Source organism: Olea europaea, chromosome 3 (genome assembly GCF_002742605.1).
Source record: "Olea europaea var. sylvestris chromosome 3, O_europaea_v1, whole genome shotgun sequence".
In the NCBI taxonomy this organism is placed as follows: Eukaryota; Viridiplantae; Streptophyta; class Magnoliopsida; order Lamiales; family Oleaceae; genus Olea; species Olea europaea.
The window spans coordinates 22,668,126-22,681,839 of NC_036239.1; the positions used below are offsets into that span (position 1 = coordinate 22,668,126).

Consider the following 13,714-nt stretch of genomic DNA (forward strand, 5'->3'; position numbering starts at 1 on the left):
GTACTTTTTGTAACACCCCGAAACCTATGCTCCGAATGTTACTTAAATAATCACTTTAATTATTATAAAAGTTGATCAACACATTATAATACGAAAAATTTGAAGAAACTGTGCGGAATAAAAATAAGTTATTTTATTATCTCATAAAACATTAATTAATCTAATTCATTATTGTACTAGGAATCCAATACTTATTTTTAAAATTTTAACATTGATTTTGAAAAAAAAGAATTCTAATTTGAATATAATTTTTTTTAACTAAATACTAAATATTAAAAGAAAATCTTAAATTCTTAATCCAGCAACACGGACTCTGTCAGCAGTCTCAACGTCTAACTCTGATCTATTAAGTATCTGTAAAAATAATTTAGAATATAGAGTGAGAATATGAATATACTCAGTATAGATTTCATGCCAGTATTTTCACAATTTAATATAAAAAGCAAGTAAAATACGTACATAACACAACTTTCTAGTGGGATAGAAATCTTACCGTCTCATTCTCACTTGGTCATATCCATTCTCAATCTCCACTTAAGGTATTTAGCCATGTGGTTGTTTTCCGTAGAAATCTACATGATAATACCCGATGGTATTTCCCACAACATCTTTCTTTTTTTTCGGATCACATAATAGCAGACAAAATACTTAACTTAAAACATTAAAAAGTGAAAATACAAAATCACTTGACATTTAGAAAAATCCTTACCTAAATTCCTTGTGTATTTGAGTTTTTAGAATTAAAAATTCTTGCGAACGGATCTCGAATGCGTCGAGAAAAATTTTATTTTCTTTCATTTCTCTCTCTTTCATCTCCCTTTTTTTCTTCCTTTCTCTCTCTCATTTCGTCTTTTCTCTATTTCTCTCTCTTTTCTTCTGTTCTTTACTTTCTCTTTTACACTTTTTTTGCCTCTAAATTTGTGTGAATTAAAGTGTATTGCAAGAGGGTATTTATAGGTGTGATAATGATCTATTTAGAATTTTAATTAGAATTTAAATTGGAGTCTTGATAAACAACCTTATCAAATACAATTCTAATTACATCCAGATAAGATTCTAATATAAATATGTTTAAATTCTAAATTTATATTAACACCTTTATATCAAATAATCCGATAATAATTCAATATATATCCAAAGATTAGATTCCAATTTCGTTAAAACTTTTATTTTCAAGTTATAAATATGATAGAATTCTTAACTCATTCAAATACTTTCATATCAGGTAATTCAATAATAATTTAATAGATATACAAAATAATATTAAATTTTAATTTCATGTAAAACTCACATATATTCAATTATTGGGAATATTAACACAAGGTCCAAGAAAATGGCAAAGTTGCTAAGTTACCCTAAAATTTTAACATGTGCATTTATGCCTCATAATATATGTTGTATGAATTTTTGGGGTATTACACTTTTACTTGCCTTCTATATTAAATTGTGAAAGTGGCAGTATGAAATCTATACTGAGTGTATGTATACTCATTCCATATTTTAAATTAATTTTATAGATACTTGATGGATCGGAGTTTGAGGTTGAGACTGCTAATAGAGTCCGTGTCGCTAGATCAATAGATCAATAAATTTATTTTCTTTCAATATTTAGCATATAGTTTATAATCAATTTTAATTAGAATTTTATTTTCGAAACTGATGAATTTATAGTTCGTTAATGGTTTGAATTTATTTAACATATTATAAGACAATAAAATAGTTTATTTTTATTCTGCAAAGTTCTTCAAAAAATTTTTTTGTATTACAATATGAGTAAATTCACTTTTCTTGCGAATAAAAAAATTAATTGAGTAACCCTCGAGATGCATCACAAAGAAAATATAGAAAATGTCAAGTATATTTATGTAACGATATTTATATAAATCTATATGGTTATTTATAAATGCATATGATCTTGTTAACAAGAAAGAGACGCTTGCATTCTTTATAATGTTAGAATGTATTATATAGAAGATATGTTCAAGAACTTAATATATGACATACTACATCACATTCTTTTTAAAGTAGTGCATCTAGTGAACATTGCGAAGTATTATATACGTGGAACTTGGGTATACTGCATCAAGTGAGTTTGGGATGTACACCTGTAAGGAACATCGAGTGTTATGAAACATTGGGAACGTACGTAGTAAATGTTGAATAAATTACGTACTTTGCGTGATATGTTCACCTTGAAAAGTTTCCTCGCAACATCCACCTTGCATTCTTAGCATAATTAACCTGCAATCATTATGGTCTAACAAAACATATTTTTCTACATTATAATGTCAAAAATCTCCTGCTATCTCATCCAATTGACTCTCAAAACATTGCTTCCGCCTCAAAAACCATCGCCTTATCCTCAACATAACCTCTAAACATAGCTCTCCATGACACCACATTTCTTTCAAGTTCTTTACTGTTCCACTTTTTATGTACCCAGAAATTAATCCATTCTAAGAAATTATGTTTCTCTCTAGCACTTATCGAATAAGAGTAGGGCTTCATGCGGTTGGTAGTTTTGAAAGTAGACTGAAATTATGGAGTTACAGGAAGAGACATTTTTGTGAGGAAATTGATCGAATGATTTCCATGTAAGAAATTTTTAAACGATCGTGTGGGCTTGTATGTGTAAATATTTATTTATTAAATTAAAGACTATCAAATTTGGTTAAACCCATTTAAAAGTGATCTAATAAGACTTTGGTGTTTTAGGCTTTAATGTATCCAATTAAAGTGTGAGTCTTTTATGTACAGAGTTCGGGCTCATGTTCTTAATTTTATGATGGGCCAAATTAGGTTAAAGGACATCACTATATAAATACGATTATGATTTATTGCTCATTCTATTCTATCTCCCATCACCAAAGATAATTAAGGGTTGTATGTTGATTTTGAAGACTAATCGCAAGATTTAACTATTGCATTAACAATATCTGATTCAGGTGCGTTTTCACATTATTTTATATATTCTTGATGATCCAACATGAAAGATCTAATGATTTTAAGATAACAATTTCTCCTATAAGTGGTATCGCAGCATTTTCATGTTGAATCATTGAGAATTGAATAATTTATTTGGTTATTGCAATATTTTTAGAGTTTTTAAATTTGACAATTTTGGATCTATATTTTGTTGAAATTGAAAACTTTTGTAGTATGTATTTTCGTTATTGTCTTTCACTATTTGGATTGAAGTTTAAGAAATTTTCAGATTATGGATTTTTGAAAAAATTACAGATTTTATGAAGTTAAAAGAAAAAAAGAAGAGAACTTTTTTCTTTTCTGGCCATAGCACTTTGCGTCCAGCAGCTCGCTGCTGGAAATGCAGGGACGTTGGGCGTCGCTGCAAAGGGCCCCAGCACTACTCTGGGCGGCGAATGCTGGAGAAGAGAAGTAGAAAAAAATCTCTGGGGTTTTAGGGTTTCAATGAGATTTGGGGTACGAGGGCCTCATGTAAATTATTAACTTGTGGCCTTTGCTTGCAATTAGGGTTAGAGTTATAAATTTAAGGTTCAAGTCCTTAACATTTAAAGTACATTCAAATTGGGCCCCTAAGTTTTGGGTTTATAATTCAGTCCCTAAGATTTAAAAATTAATTAATTTGGACCATTAAAGTTATGAATTTTATAATTAAAGCCCTCAATGTTTAATAATTAATTCAAATTGGCCCCCAAAGTTTTAATTGTTCTAATTGGCCCCAAAAGTTTTGAATTGGCTAATTTTTGGCCCCTAAAGTTTCAAATTTATTAATTTTGTCCCCTAAAGTTTGCAATTAATTAAGTAATTTTACCCCCCTAAAGTTTTGGAATATTTAACCCTAAGTCCCTTAAAGTTTAAAACTTAATAAAATAAGCAAAGTTGGTGGTTTCTTTCTCAAATTTTGGTACTAAGAACTCTTTTAAGAGATATAATATTTAAAAGTGAATTAATTGAAGTAACATGTTGCCAAAGTAATCTCTCTTATGAAAATTAATTAATTTAGAATATTAGAAGGTGTTTGTGTGTGTGTTATTCATGTGAATATTGATCGGTCCAAAAGAATGTCAATATTTAGTCGAATTGTACGTGCACCTATGGTGATAAACATATGGGGATTATTTGGTTTAATGTGTGATCAATAAATTGGACCAAAGAAAGGTTTATTGATTGACATGTTGTTTTATTGTCAATGTTTGATCTCTATGCCAAGAATACCATTTACGGGTCAATATTTCTATCCAAAAACTAGATATTGATGTTGTGTTAGGTTTCTTGTGGTGGGCCCACCACTATTTGAGATTATTATTATTTGCGTATTAAAGATATTCATGTGAGCTATTTGTAATAATTGTTCTCTAATTCAGTTTTAGGTTCTGTTGTTAATATCTTTGCTAGCATTAATTCAATTCCAGTGCTTAATGGTACAAACTTCAGGGCGTGGCAAGAGAATGTGATGATTATTTTCGGAATCATGGACCTGGAGCTTACTTTACGGGTCGATCAACCTGCTGCACTTATTAATAAGAGTACCTCTGATGATAAGAGGGAGATGGAAAAATAGGAATAATCGAACCGCATAAGTTTGATGGTCAAGAAGCATGCTATTCCAAAAACATTCTGGGGCACTATGTCCGACAAGGTGACTACGACTAAGGGTTTCCTTAAGGATCTTGAGAAGAGGTTTGCCAAGAATGAAAAGGTTGAAACAAGTACACTTTTGGCAAACATCACCTCAATGAGCTATAAAGAGAAATGAAACATTCAAGAGTACATTGTGGAAATATCTCACATTGCTTCAAAAATAAAGGCACTCAAGTTGGATTTATCTGAAAACTTGTTAGTGCATTTAGTTCTGATATTCCTTTCGGCACATTTCAGTCAATTCAAAGTAAGCTACAATTGTCAAAAAGACTCATGATTTCTCAATGAGCTCATCTCACACTGTGTCCAAGAAGAGAAAAGATTGGAACATGAGAAGACATAAAGTGCTCATTTAACCACCACCTCCAAGGACAAAAGTAACAAAAAAGGAAAAATAATAAGAATGCCACAAGTACAGCATCACAAAAGAAATAGTATAAGGAACCAACTGAAGGTGATTGTTTCTTTTGTGGAGCTGCAGGTAATAAGAAGAAGAACTGCACCAATTACCATGTATGGTGTGTAAAGAAAGGTAATCTTCTTCATTTAGTTTGTTCTAAGGTTAATTTAACTTCAGTACCTCGACATACATGGTGGATAGATTTTAGAACAACAACTCATATCAGTGTGTCTATGCAAGGTTGCCTAAGCTGTCGAAAATCAAGTGATGGTAAAAGATACGTTATGTCAGTGGAAGTAGAGACGATAGGAAAATTTAGATTATTGTTAAAGATTGGGTTTTATTTGAATCTTGATGAGACATTTATCGTGTCGTCTTTCAGATGTAATTTGATTTATACTTCTGTTTTGGACAAATTTGGTTATTCTTATTCATTTGGGAATGAAAAATTTCGTTTGTTTTATGATTTAAAATTGGTTGGTTTCGGTTCTTTATCATGTTACGATAATCTTTATTCAATTGATACAATTGCTTCATTTAATGAAACCTTGCATAAAAGTACTCGAGGTATAAAGCGAAAATTAATGGGTGAGAATTCTGTCTCTTTGTAGCACAATAGATTAGGTCACATCTCTAAGAGAAGAATTGAGAGACTTGTGTCTGACGGGATTCTCAACCTTCTTGACTTTACAAATTACGATTTGTGTGTCAAATGTATAAAGGGAAGACAAACAAATAAAATGAGGTTTCAAGCCAACAGGACTTCAAACATCTTAGAACTTATACATGCGGACATTTGTGGACCATTTTGTACAGGTTCTTGGAATGGTCAATAATATTTTATAACATTCGTAGACGACTTCGAAGATATGGCTATATATATCTCATTCATGAAAAATCACAGTCTCTGGATGTATTCAAAAACTATAAAGCTGAAGTTGAGAGCTAATTTGAGTAAAGATTAAAAGTGTCAAATCTAACCGTAGGGTTGAATACTATGATAGATATGACGGTTCAACTGAACAACGTCCAAGGCCATTTGCTAAATTCATAGAAGAATGCGGTATCCTCCTGCAGTACACTATGTCGGATTCGCCCACTATGAATGGTGTTGCTGAGAGACAAAATAGAACGCTTAAGGATATGATGAGGAGTAAGATTAGTCATTCAACCTCACCAGAATCTCTTTAGGGTGGAGCATTGAAGACCGCAGCGTATATACTCAATAGAGTTCCAACTAAGGCTATTGATAAAATCCCTTATGAACTTTAGATGGGAAAAAGGCCTAGTTTGAAGCATGTACACATTTGAGGATGTCCAATTGAGGCAAGGCCCTATGAGCCAAATGAAAAGAAACTGGACGCAATGATCATCAATTGCTACTTTATTGGATATTCTAAAAGGTCTAGGGGTTACAAATTTTATGATCCCACAGTCAAGGCAATTTTCGAGGCAGAAAATGTTCGGTTCTTTGATGATGTTGCTTTTGCGGAGGGAGAATTATCTTTAAAGAGAAATATGTTGAAATTCCTCAAATTACTATTGACAATAATCAGTTTTCTATCCCTTGACATTATTCAAGAAGCAACTTTGGATCAATACAATGTTGTATATCCCTCTCATGGTCAACAAATTATTCCAGAAGAACAAACTCTATAATCTCAAGAACCATTGCCATTAAAAAGATCCATTAGAGACGAGAAGTTCGATTTCGAATGAGTATATCGTATTTTACCAAGAACATGAAGTTGACTTTGAAATGGAGGAAGATGATCCGATCAACTTCTTTCAAGCCGTGGAAAGTTCTAACTCTCAAAAATGCCTCGATGCCATGAATGAAGAGATAAAGTCCATGAAGGACAATGACGTGTGAGACCTCGTTCCATTGCCTGAAGATACGAAACTCATTGGCAAATGGATATTTAAGATCAATAGAGATTCAAAGGGTGATGTAGAGAGGTATAAGGCATGTCTTGTCGCAAAGAGATTTATACAGCAAGAAGCATCGATTATAAAGAGATTTTCTCTCCAGTTTCTTCGAAAGGCTCTTTCAAGATTATAATGAAATTGGTAGGGCATTTTGATCTTGAGTTATATCAGATGAATGTTAAGACGGCATCTCTCAATGGTGACATTGATGAAACAATTTATATGGTACAACCAAAAAACTTCGTATCAGATGATGCAAAGCAAATGGTTTATAAACTGAAGAAATTCATTTATGGACTCAAACAGGCATCTCGTCAATGGTATTACAAGTTTCATCAATTGATCATCTCATTTGATTTTGAGATGAATTTGGTCGATGATTGTATATACCACAAGTTCAGTGAGAGCAAGTATATTTTGCTGATTTCATATGTTGATGACATATTGCTTGCCAACAACAATATAGGCTTATTGTACAAAACCAAGAGATTTCTAGCAAATTTTGAGATGAAAGATCTTGGTAATGCCTCTTTTGTATTAGGAATTAAGATACACCAAGATCGTTTTCGAGGTATTCTTGGATTATCACAAAAGATCTATAGCGAAAAGGTACTTAAAAGATATGATATGCAAGATTGTAAACCAAGTGGAACCCCTGTGGCTAAATGAGACAAGTTCAATTTAAGTTAGTACTCAAAAAATTACTTGAAAATTAAAGAAATGCAGAAGATTCCTTATTCTTCAGCTACACGGAGTCTAAAATATGATCAGGTTTGTACTCGTCCAGATATAATGTACATTGTTAGGATGTTAGGAAGATATTTAAGTAACTGGGAATGGATCATTGGAAAGCAGTCAAATGGGTTATACAGTATTTGCAGAGAACAAAAGACCACATGCTTACATACAGGAGATTGGATCAGTTGGAAGTCGTTAGTTATTCTGATTCCGATTTTGCAAAATACCAAGATAGTAAGAGATCCACTTTAGACCGTATTTACTTGCTTGCTGGATGTGCTATTTTTCTGGAAGAGTGCAAAGTAGACACTCATAGCCACTTCCACCATGGCAGTAGAGTTTATAGCGTGTTATGAGGCATCACATTATGGAATATGGCTGCGAGATTTTGACTGGGCTATGCATTGTGGACAGTATAGAAAGATCGCTCAAGATATTGTATGATAATAAATTAGTAGTGATGTATTCCAATTACAACAAGAGCTCGACAAAATCGAAACATATAGATATCAAGTTCCTGGCTGTTAAAGAAAGAGTTCACAGTGGACCATAAAAGATTGATACCCAAGGTCTTTCATGAGCATACTGCTGATATGGGTGTAATGTCTTTTGAAGATATCTAGTTTCAGTAGAAGTTTTTCTTTTTTTTTTATTTTTTTTTTATTTTTTGTGGATTCATGTACTATTATTTTGCATATGATTTATGATTAAAATTATTTTCAGTTATAAAGTTTTTAGTTTACTATCTCTGAACTTGCTAGAAAATGATCTCACTAAGGTATTAAGGTGGACCACTTGAAAATAGGCATGTAAAAGATCACATCACATGTAATTTTCATGCTATACATCCATGCTTGATCTATGTCATTCAGTTATATCATATGTGACCATTAATGGATTTAGTTACGATGAAAGTAGCAAAAGCTGCTTTGATCCTATGTTGATATGATTGATGGACCTAATTATCTGGAGATGCATTCGGTAATGATAGCAAAATTCTGAGTACTTATAAGGTTATGTTTAATACACAATTATAAGGTGACACATATAGCTTAAGTGGGAGATTGTAAGGAATTTTAACGATCGTGTGGATTTATATATGAAAATTATTGTGTATCAAATTAATGGTTATCAAATTCGGTTAAGCCCATTTAAAAGTAATCTAATGAGACTTCGGTAATTTAGGCTTTAATGTATCCAATTAAAGTGTGGGTCTTTTATGTGTAGAGACCGGGTCTTGCTAATTCTACGATGAGCCGAATTAGGTTAAGAAGCATCATTATATAAATACGATTATGACCCCCAAATCACACGTGCATCGTTATTCTATTTTGTCTCCCATCACCAGAGATAATTAAGGGCTGCAAGACTAATCGTAAGATTCAACTATTGCATTAACAATGTGTGATTGAGGTACGCTTCCGCATTATTTTATATATTCTTGATGATCCAATATAAAAGTTTACGGTAACAATTTCTCCTACATTCCAAGCACCAAACGTGCATAACTGAAAATCTGTGAAGTGACTGGGAATGCAATGCTCATGTAGTATCTTCAATGCAAAATGGAGAAAAAGCTTCCATTTTTCATTTGTGTGCTTCTAGGGGCAGACCTCGAAGAACCTTTTAGAGTGGGCTAAAAGTAATACCCTCCATAGAAACATCAAATACCAGCTTAGTTTGCTGATAATATTCAGAAGAAAAGTTCCAAACCTATAAATAGAGCAACAAAAAATATTTAATAAATCAGAATAAAAAGTACGTTAAAAACAAACGTACAAAATTAAAAGCACTACAATTTCATTTGAGTTACTGTAATTAAAATTTCACATACCAAAATCACTTCTTGAATTCGAATCCTTTTCCTTGACTTCAACATTTGCGCTTGGAATCTTTTCTGTTCTGAATGTGATTAATGATTGAGATATAATTTATAGTGTTCTTGGAGTGTAATGAAGATCCTCTTCTTTTTCAATGAATTCTTGGCTCATCATTATTTGTTAATGTAAAAATGAATTACTTATTTTCTGGTGATATTTCCATTATTTTTAGACAGTTAAACCTTGCGAGAGTCTGATTATATAAGGCTAGATCTATTCATTGCAGTTATACTACATGTACAGGAAAAATTTGACAAAATTTTCATAGATCAACACTTGACGATTTTTCATTAATTTTGGATCCAAATGTGACAGAAAATGCACCATACAAATACCGAGTTGTGGTGTTGCATTGTATGGATTTTGTGAATTATTCCTTGTACGCTGGAATAATTATTCATTTTGACATTCCTACAGTACAATAAAGTGGCTCACTACATTTTCAATTTTGAATTTTGATTAAAGTAGTAGACTAAGATAATTTTACAATGTAATTTTTTCAAAGATAATGTATTTATTATAAAAAGAATTTTTACCTAATTCGATCGAGTGTCCAAAGTGTTTGTAACTTTGTGCGGTCCCCTTCCTCATCGCATAATTGTATTATGAATGGAAAATTCACCTTAATCATCAAATACTTGACGTGAACGGTTTTTCCTTGATTTTCATCTCATTTATGGCATAGCATATTTCCAATGCCAAAATGCCTATAGTACAAAACATTTTTCGAAATTTAATTAGATTGGTTGTTAAAAAGTGTGAAAATATGAAGGGGTTGCTTTGTCGATTAAAAGCAAAACAATGATTATATGAAAAGAAATTAATTTAAATTAATTATGCATCACCTAATAGCTAATGAACACTTCTAAAAAGTTCTATAACTGAGATACTGCTTAATTATGATTTTAGAGATAAAAGTGATTTCATAAACAAATTGGAATTTGTACAAGTCCCAACATAACCCAAATCACCAATTAACAAATATAATTTTAACTAATAATAATGACGATAAACAAGTATTATTCTATTGAAAGGCGCCTATATATGATCACAATTTACTTTTTGTTGCATTCATGTTTATTAAAAGTTAGATGGCCACTATATATGTTAAGATTTGGGGTCCATCTTAATAAGATCAACGTTATTAAGAGGAGTGATCCAAGATCTATTTAATTTGGTCAATATTTCGGTATTTAACCGATGTGAGATTTATTTCCTTAACATGTCCCCGCAAGATAGTGGCTCTTTTTAAGCAGACAAATCTTGAAATCAATGTGCTCATTTTTGAGACTTAATCGGATCGAATAGCTCGTTGAAATTTACTGAACTCTGATACCATGTTAAGATTTATGATCTATCTTAATAAGATCAACTTTATTAAAAGGAGTGACCCAAAATCTATTTAAATTGGTAAATATTTCTATATTTAACCGATGTGGGACTTATTCCCTTAACAATATATATACTCATCCAAAGCAATCTAAAAATTACTTTTAACTTTTGTTTAGAAATCTTAATATTGTAAGATTCATTAATGTTCATTGAACCACACCCTCTTTGTGCACTCCATCCCGCACATTATATGACTATTTAACTTTCAAATAAATGTTTTTATGTTAGCAGGAGAAGTGGTGCATGCAACAAATGATATGTTAGAAATACGAGTGGCCACATTTACTAAATATTGGAACCGTGATGGAAATTACCCTATAGTTGTTGAGATTGTTTCTCTAAATAATTCTTTAAAACAATCCTATTGACACGTTGATCTTCATTAATGTTCTTTAGGTTAAACTTTCATGTAGCAGTAGCACAATTCTTGAAAAAGAAGACATCTCCTTCTTAGTCCATCTACAAATGGACAAGTACTTGTACAACATACATATCAAGCAAGAAAGCAGCCCCCACCCTCTCTCTATCATCATCATTTCTATATTTTTTTTCATTGAAAGCTCCTTATCTCCGACCCCATCATCTGATTTTCGTTGCGGTGGTTGCATTCTTTGAATAGAGAGAGTACTTGTTAGTTTGAGTGGTGCTTTTACTGTCGATGTTTTAAGGTCTCGCGTCACAGTTATATTGACAGAGATAGTCAATCTGTGGAGCCCACATTTACAAATTGCCTTTCTCTATCCTTGCAGGTGGGTGGCTGGCTCCATCTCTTGGAGACTCGAATCTCTCCAACTACACCGGTTAGTTTTTTTTGAAATGAGTACGAGTTATATATATCGCCTTCTTTAATAGATTTTCTTAGAGATAAAAATTTGAAATGAGTTTCTCAGTGAATGGAGATTCCCAAGTCCCTCCCGGATTCAGATTTCATCCAACAGAAGAGGAGCTTTTGCAATACTATTTGAGAAAAAAAGCTGATCTTCAGAAGATTGATTTGGATGTTATCCCAGATGTTGATCTTAATAAACTCGAACCATGGGACATTCAAGGTAGACAAGATTTGATATTCATATTCTTAATTTCTTCGACTGAGTTTTATATTTTAATTTCAGAGAAATGCAAAATTGGATCGACTCCACAGAGTGATTGGTATTTTTTCAGTCACAAGGATAAAAAGTACCCCACTGGTATGCGTACTAATCGTGCAACTGCTGCCGGATTTTGGAAAGCAACGGGCCGTGACAAAGTGATATATAGTAACTCTCGACCGATAGGCAGGAGAAAGACGCTTGTTTTCTACAACGGTCGAGCTCCACATGGACGAAAGTCCGATTGGATCATGCATGAATACAGACTTGAAGCCGATGATAATGTAAGTACTAGTCTTGATTAATTGATCCACTTTATACTCAAGGTTGTCTAATTGTCGTCTGTGTGCTGTGTTAAGGAATCAGAGGGGTGGGTGATTTGTCGAATATTTAAGAAGAAAAATCAGTATAAAAACCTCGATAGTACTTCATCTGACCAAAACTTGTTGAACTCATCAAAGGAAGGGACATTGGAACAAATTCTCCGGTACATGGGAAGTACATGCAAGGAGGAATTAGGCATGCCGGTAAACACTAGCTGCAGTCGAGACAGATTCATCAAACTCCCCAGTCTCCAGAGCCCCGAGGACTCCTCTTCCGGCAGCCCGAGCTTTAATCAACCCGTAATCGGTAACCAAGATTGGGCAACACTTGACAGGATGGCGGCATCACACCTCAATGGTGAAAGCGAGACTAACTGCAAGCAGTTATCTGCTGGTTTTACGAGTTTTTGCATCAATCCAATTGATGGTGGTGATGATCAACGTCTACAATTACATCAACAAAAAACATCGTCTTCCTCTTCCAACACGCATTACGAAACTGATTCTCAATTGGATTGTAATCATAATGATTGTGATTTATGGAGTTGCTTAATGCGATCATCCTCATCGCAGTGCAACTTACCAAATGTACCCCGTTTTTAGGATATTATACCAAACTATAATATCACGCGTGTTCAAATCAACTCTTAATGATTATACATGTAGGGAACTTCATATTTATGTGCATACGCAAATGATTATACATAATAAAAAACTTAATATCAAATTCGGCAGCCTTATCATCTTCCCTAATCCATAATGCTATAGTATGTAATTTGTTCATATTTGCAAGATTACCTTGTAATTTCGATTCATCAAACGAAGAAGTTGATCGAGTACATATTAATTTGATAATCCTTAATTATTGCTCGAACCTTAACAAAGACTTTCACAACGATTCGACGACCTTTATAAAAATGAATCAAATTTTCTTCCCCATAAGTTAAGTAAGCATAGAGTTTATTTAGTTATAATTAAATGACTGAGCTTGAAATAAATAATTTTTCTTATTATTAAAGTTAAAATTAAGTAATTTTTTTCATGGAAAACTATGAAATAAAGTAACTTATTCAGAAAATAATAATTTACTTATGCTTGGATGTCATTGGCATGAATTTTTAATTTAAAGAATTTAAAAACAAAACAAAAAACTAACAATTATATAAATAATAAAAAACCTTGTTTAAAGGCCAAGGGCCCAATATCGGTAACGGGTCCTTGAATGGCCCATTAAGCCAAGAAGAATCCATTGCGTTGCCCAACATCAATGGCCTCAGACCCTGCCTAATGGACTCAAGCAGAGAATTAAAAGGGCCTTAAGATCTCTCAACAATTACCTAT

General features: G+C 32.6%; 1 protein-coding gene across 1 annotated transcript; it reads left to right on the top strand.

The window, feature by feature from the left end:
- Window positions 1-8,017: 8,017 nt before the first annotated feature.
- LOC111380155 (NAC domain-containing protein 66-like) lies at window positions 8,018-13,017 on the top strand. Its single transcript, XM_023003643.1, has 7 exons — window positions 8,018-8,128; window positions 8,221-8,294; window positions 8,414-8,468; window positions 11,663-11,762; window positions 11,853-12,011; window positions 12,075-12,334; window positions 12,410-13,017. The coding sequence occupies exons 1-7, from the start codon at window positions 8,018-8,020 to the stop codon at window positions 12,974-12,976; spliced, it is 1,326 nt and encodes a 441-aa protein (XP_022859411.1). The 3' UTR covers window positions 12,977-13,017.
- The last annotated feature ends 697 nt before the right edge of the window (window positions 13,018-13,714 follow it).

What these genes read in the sequence shown, in the direction of transcription:
- LOC111380155 (XM_023003643.1), top strand. Translation starts at nt 8,018, where the DNA reads ATGGCAGTAGAGTTTATAGCGTGTTATGAGGCATCACATTATGGAATA. An exon ending in GAAAGATCGCTCAAGATATT is followed by an intron (nt 8,129 to 8,220) that starts GTATGATAATAA and finishes TGGCTGTTAAAG; the next exon opens with AAAGAGTTCACAGTGGACCA. An exon ending in GAATCTCTCCAACTACACCG is followed by an intron (nt 11,763 to 11,852) that starts GTTAGTTTTTTT and finishes TGAGTTTCTCAG; the next exon opens with TGAATGGAGATTCCCAAGTC.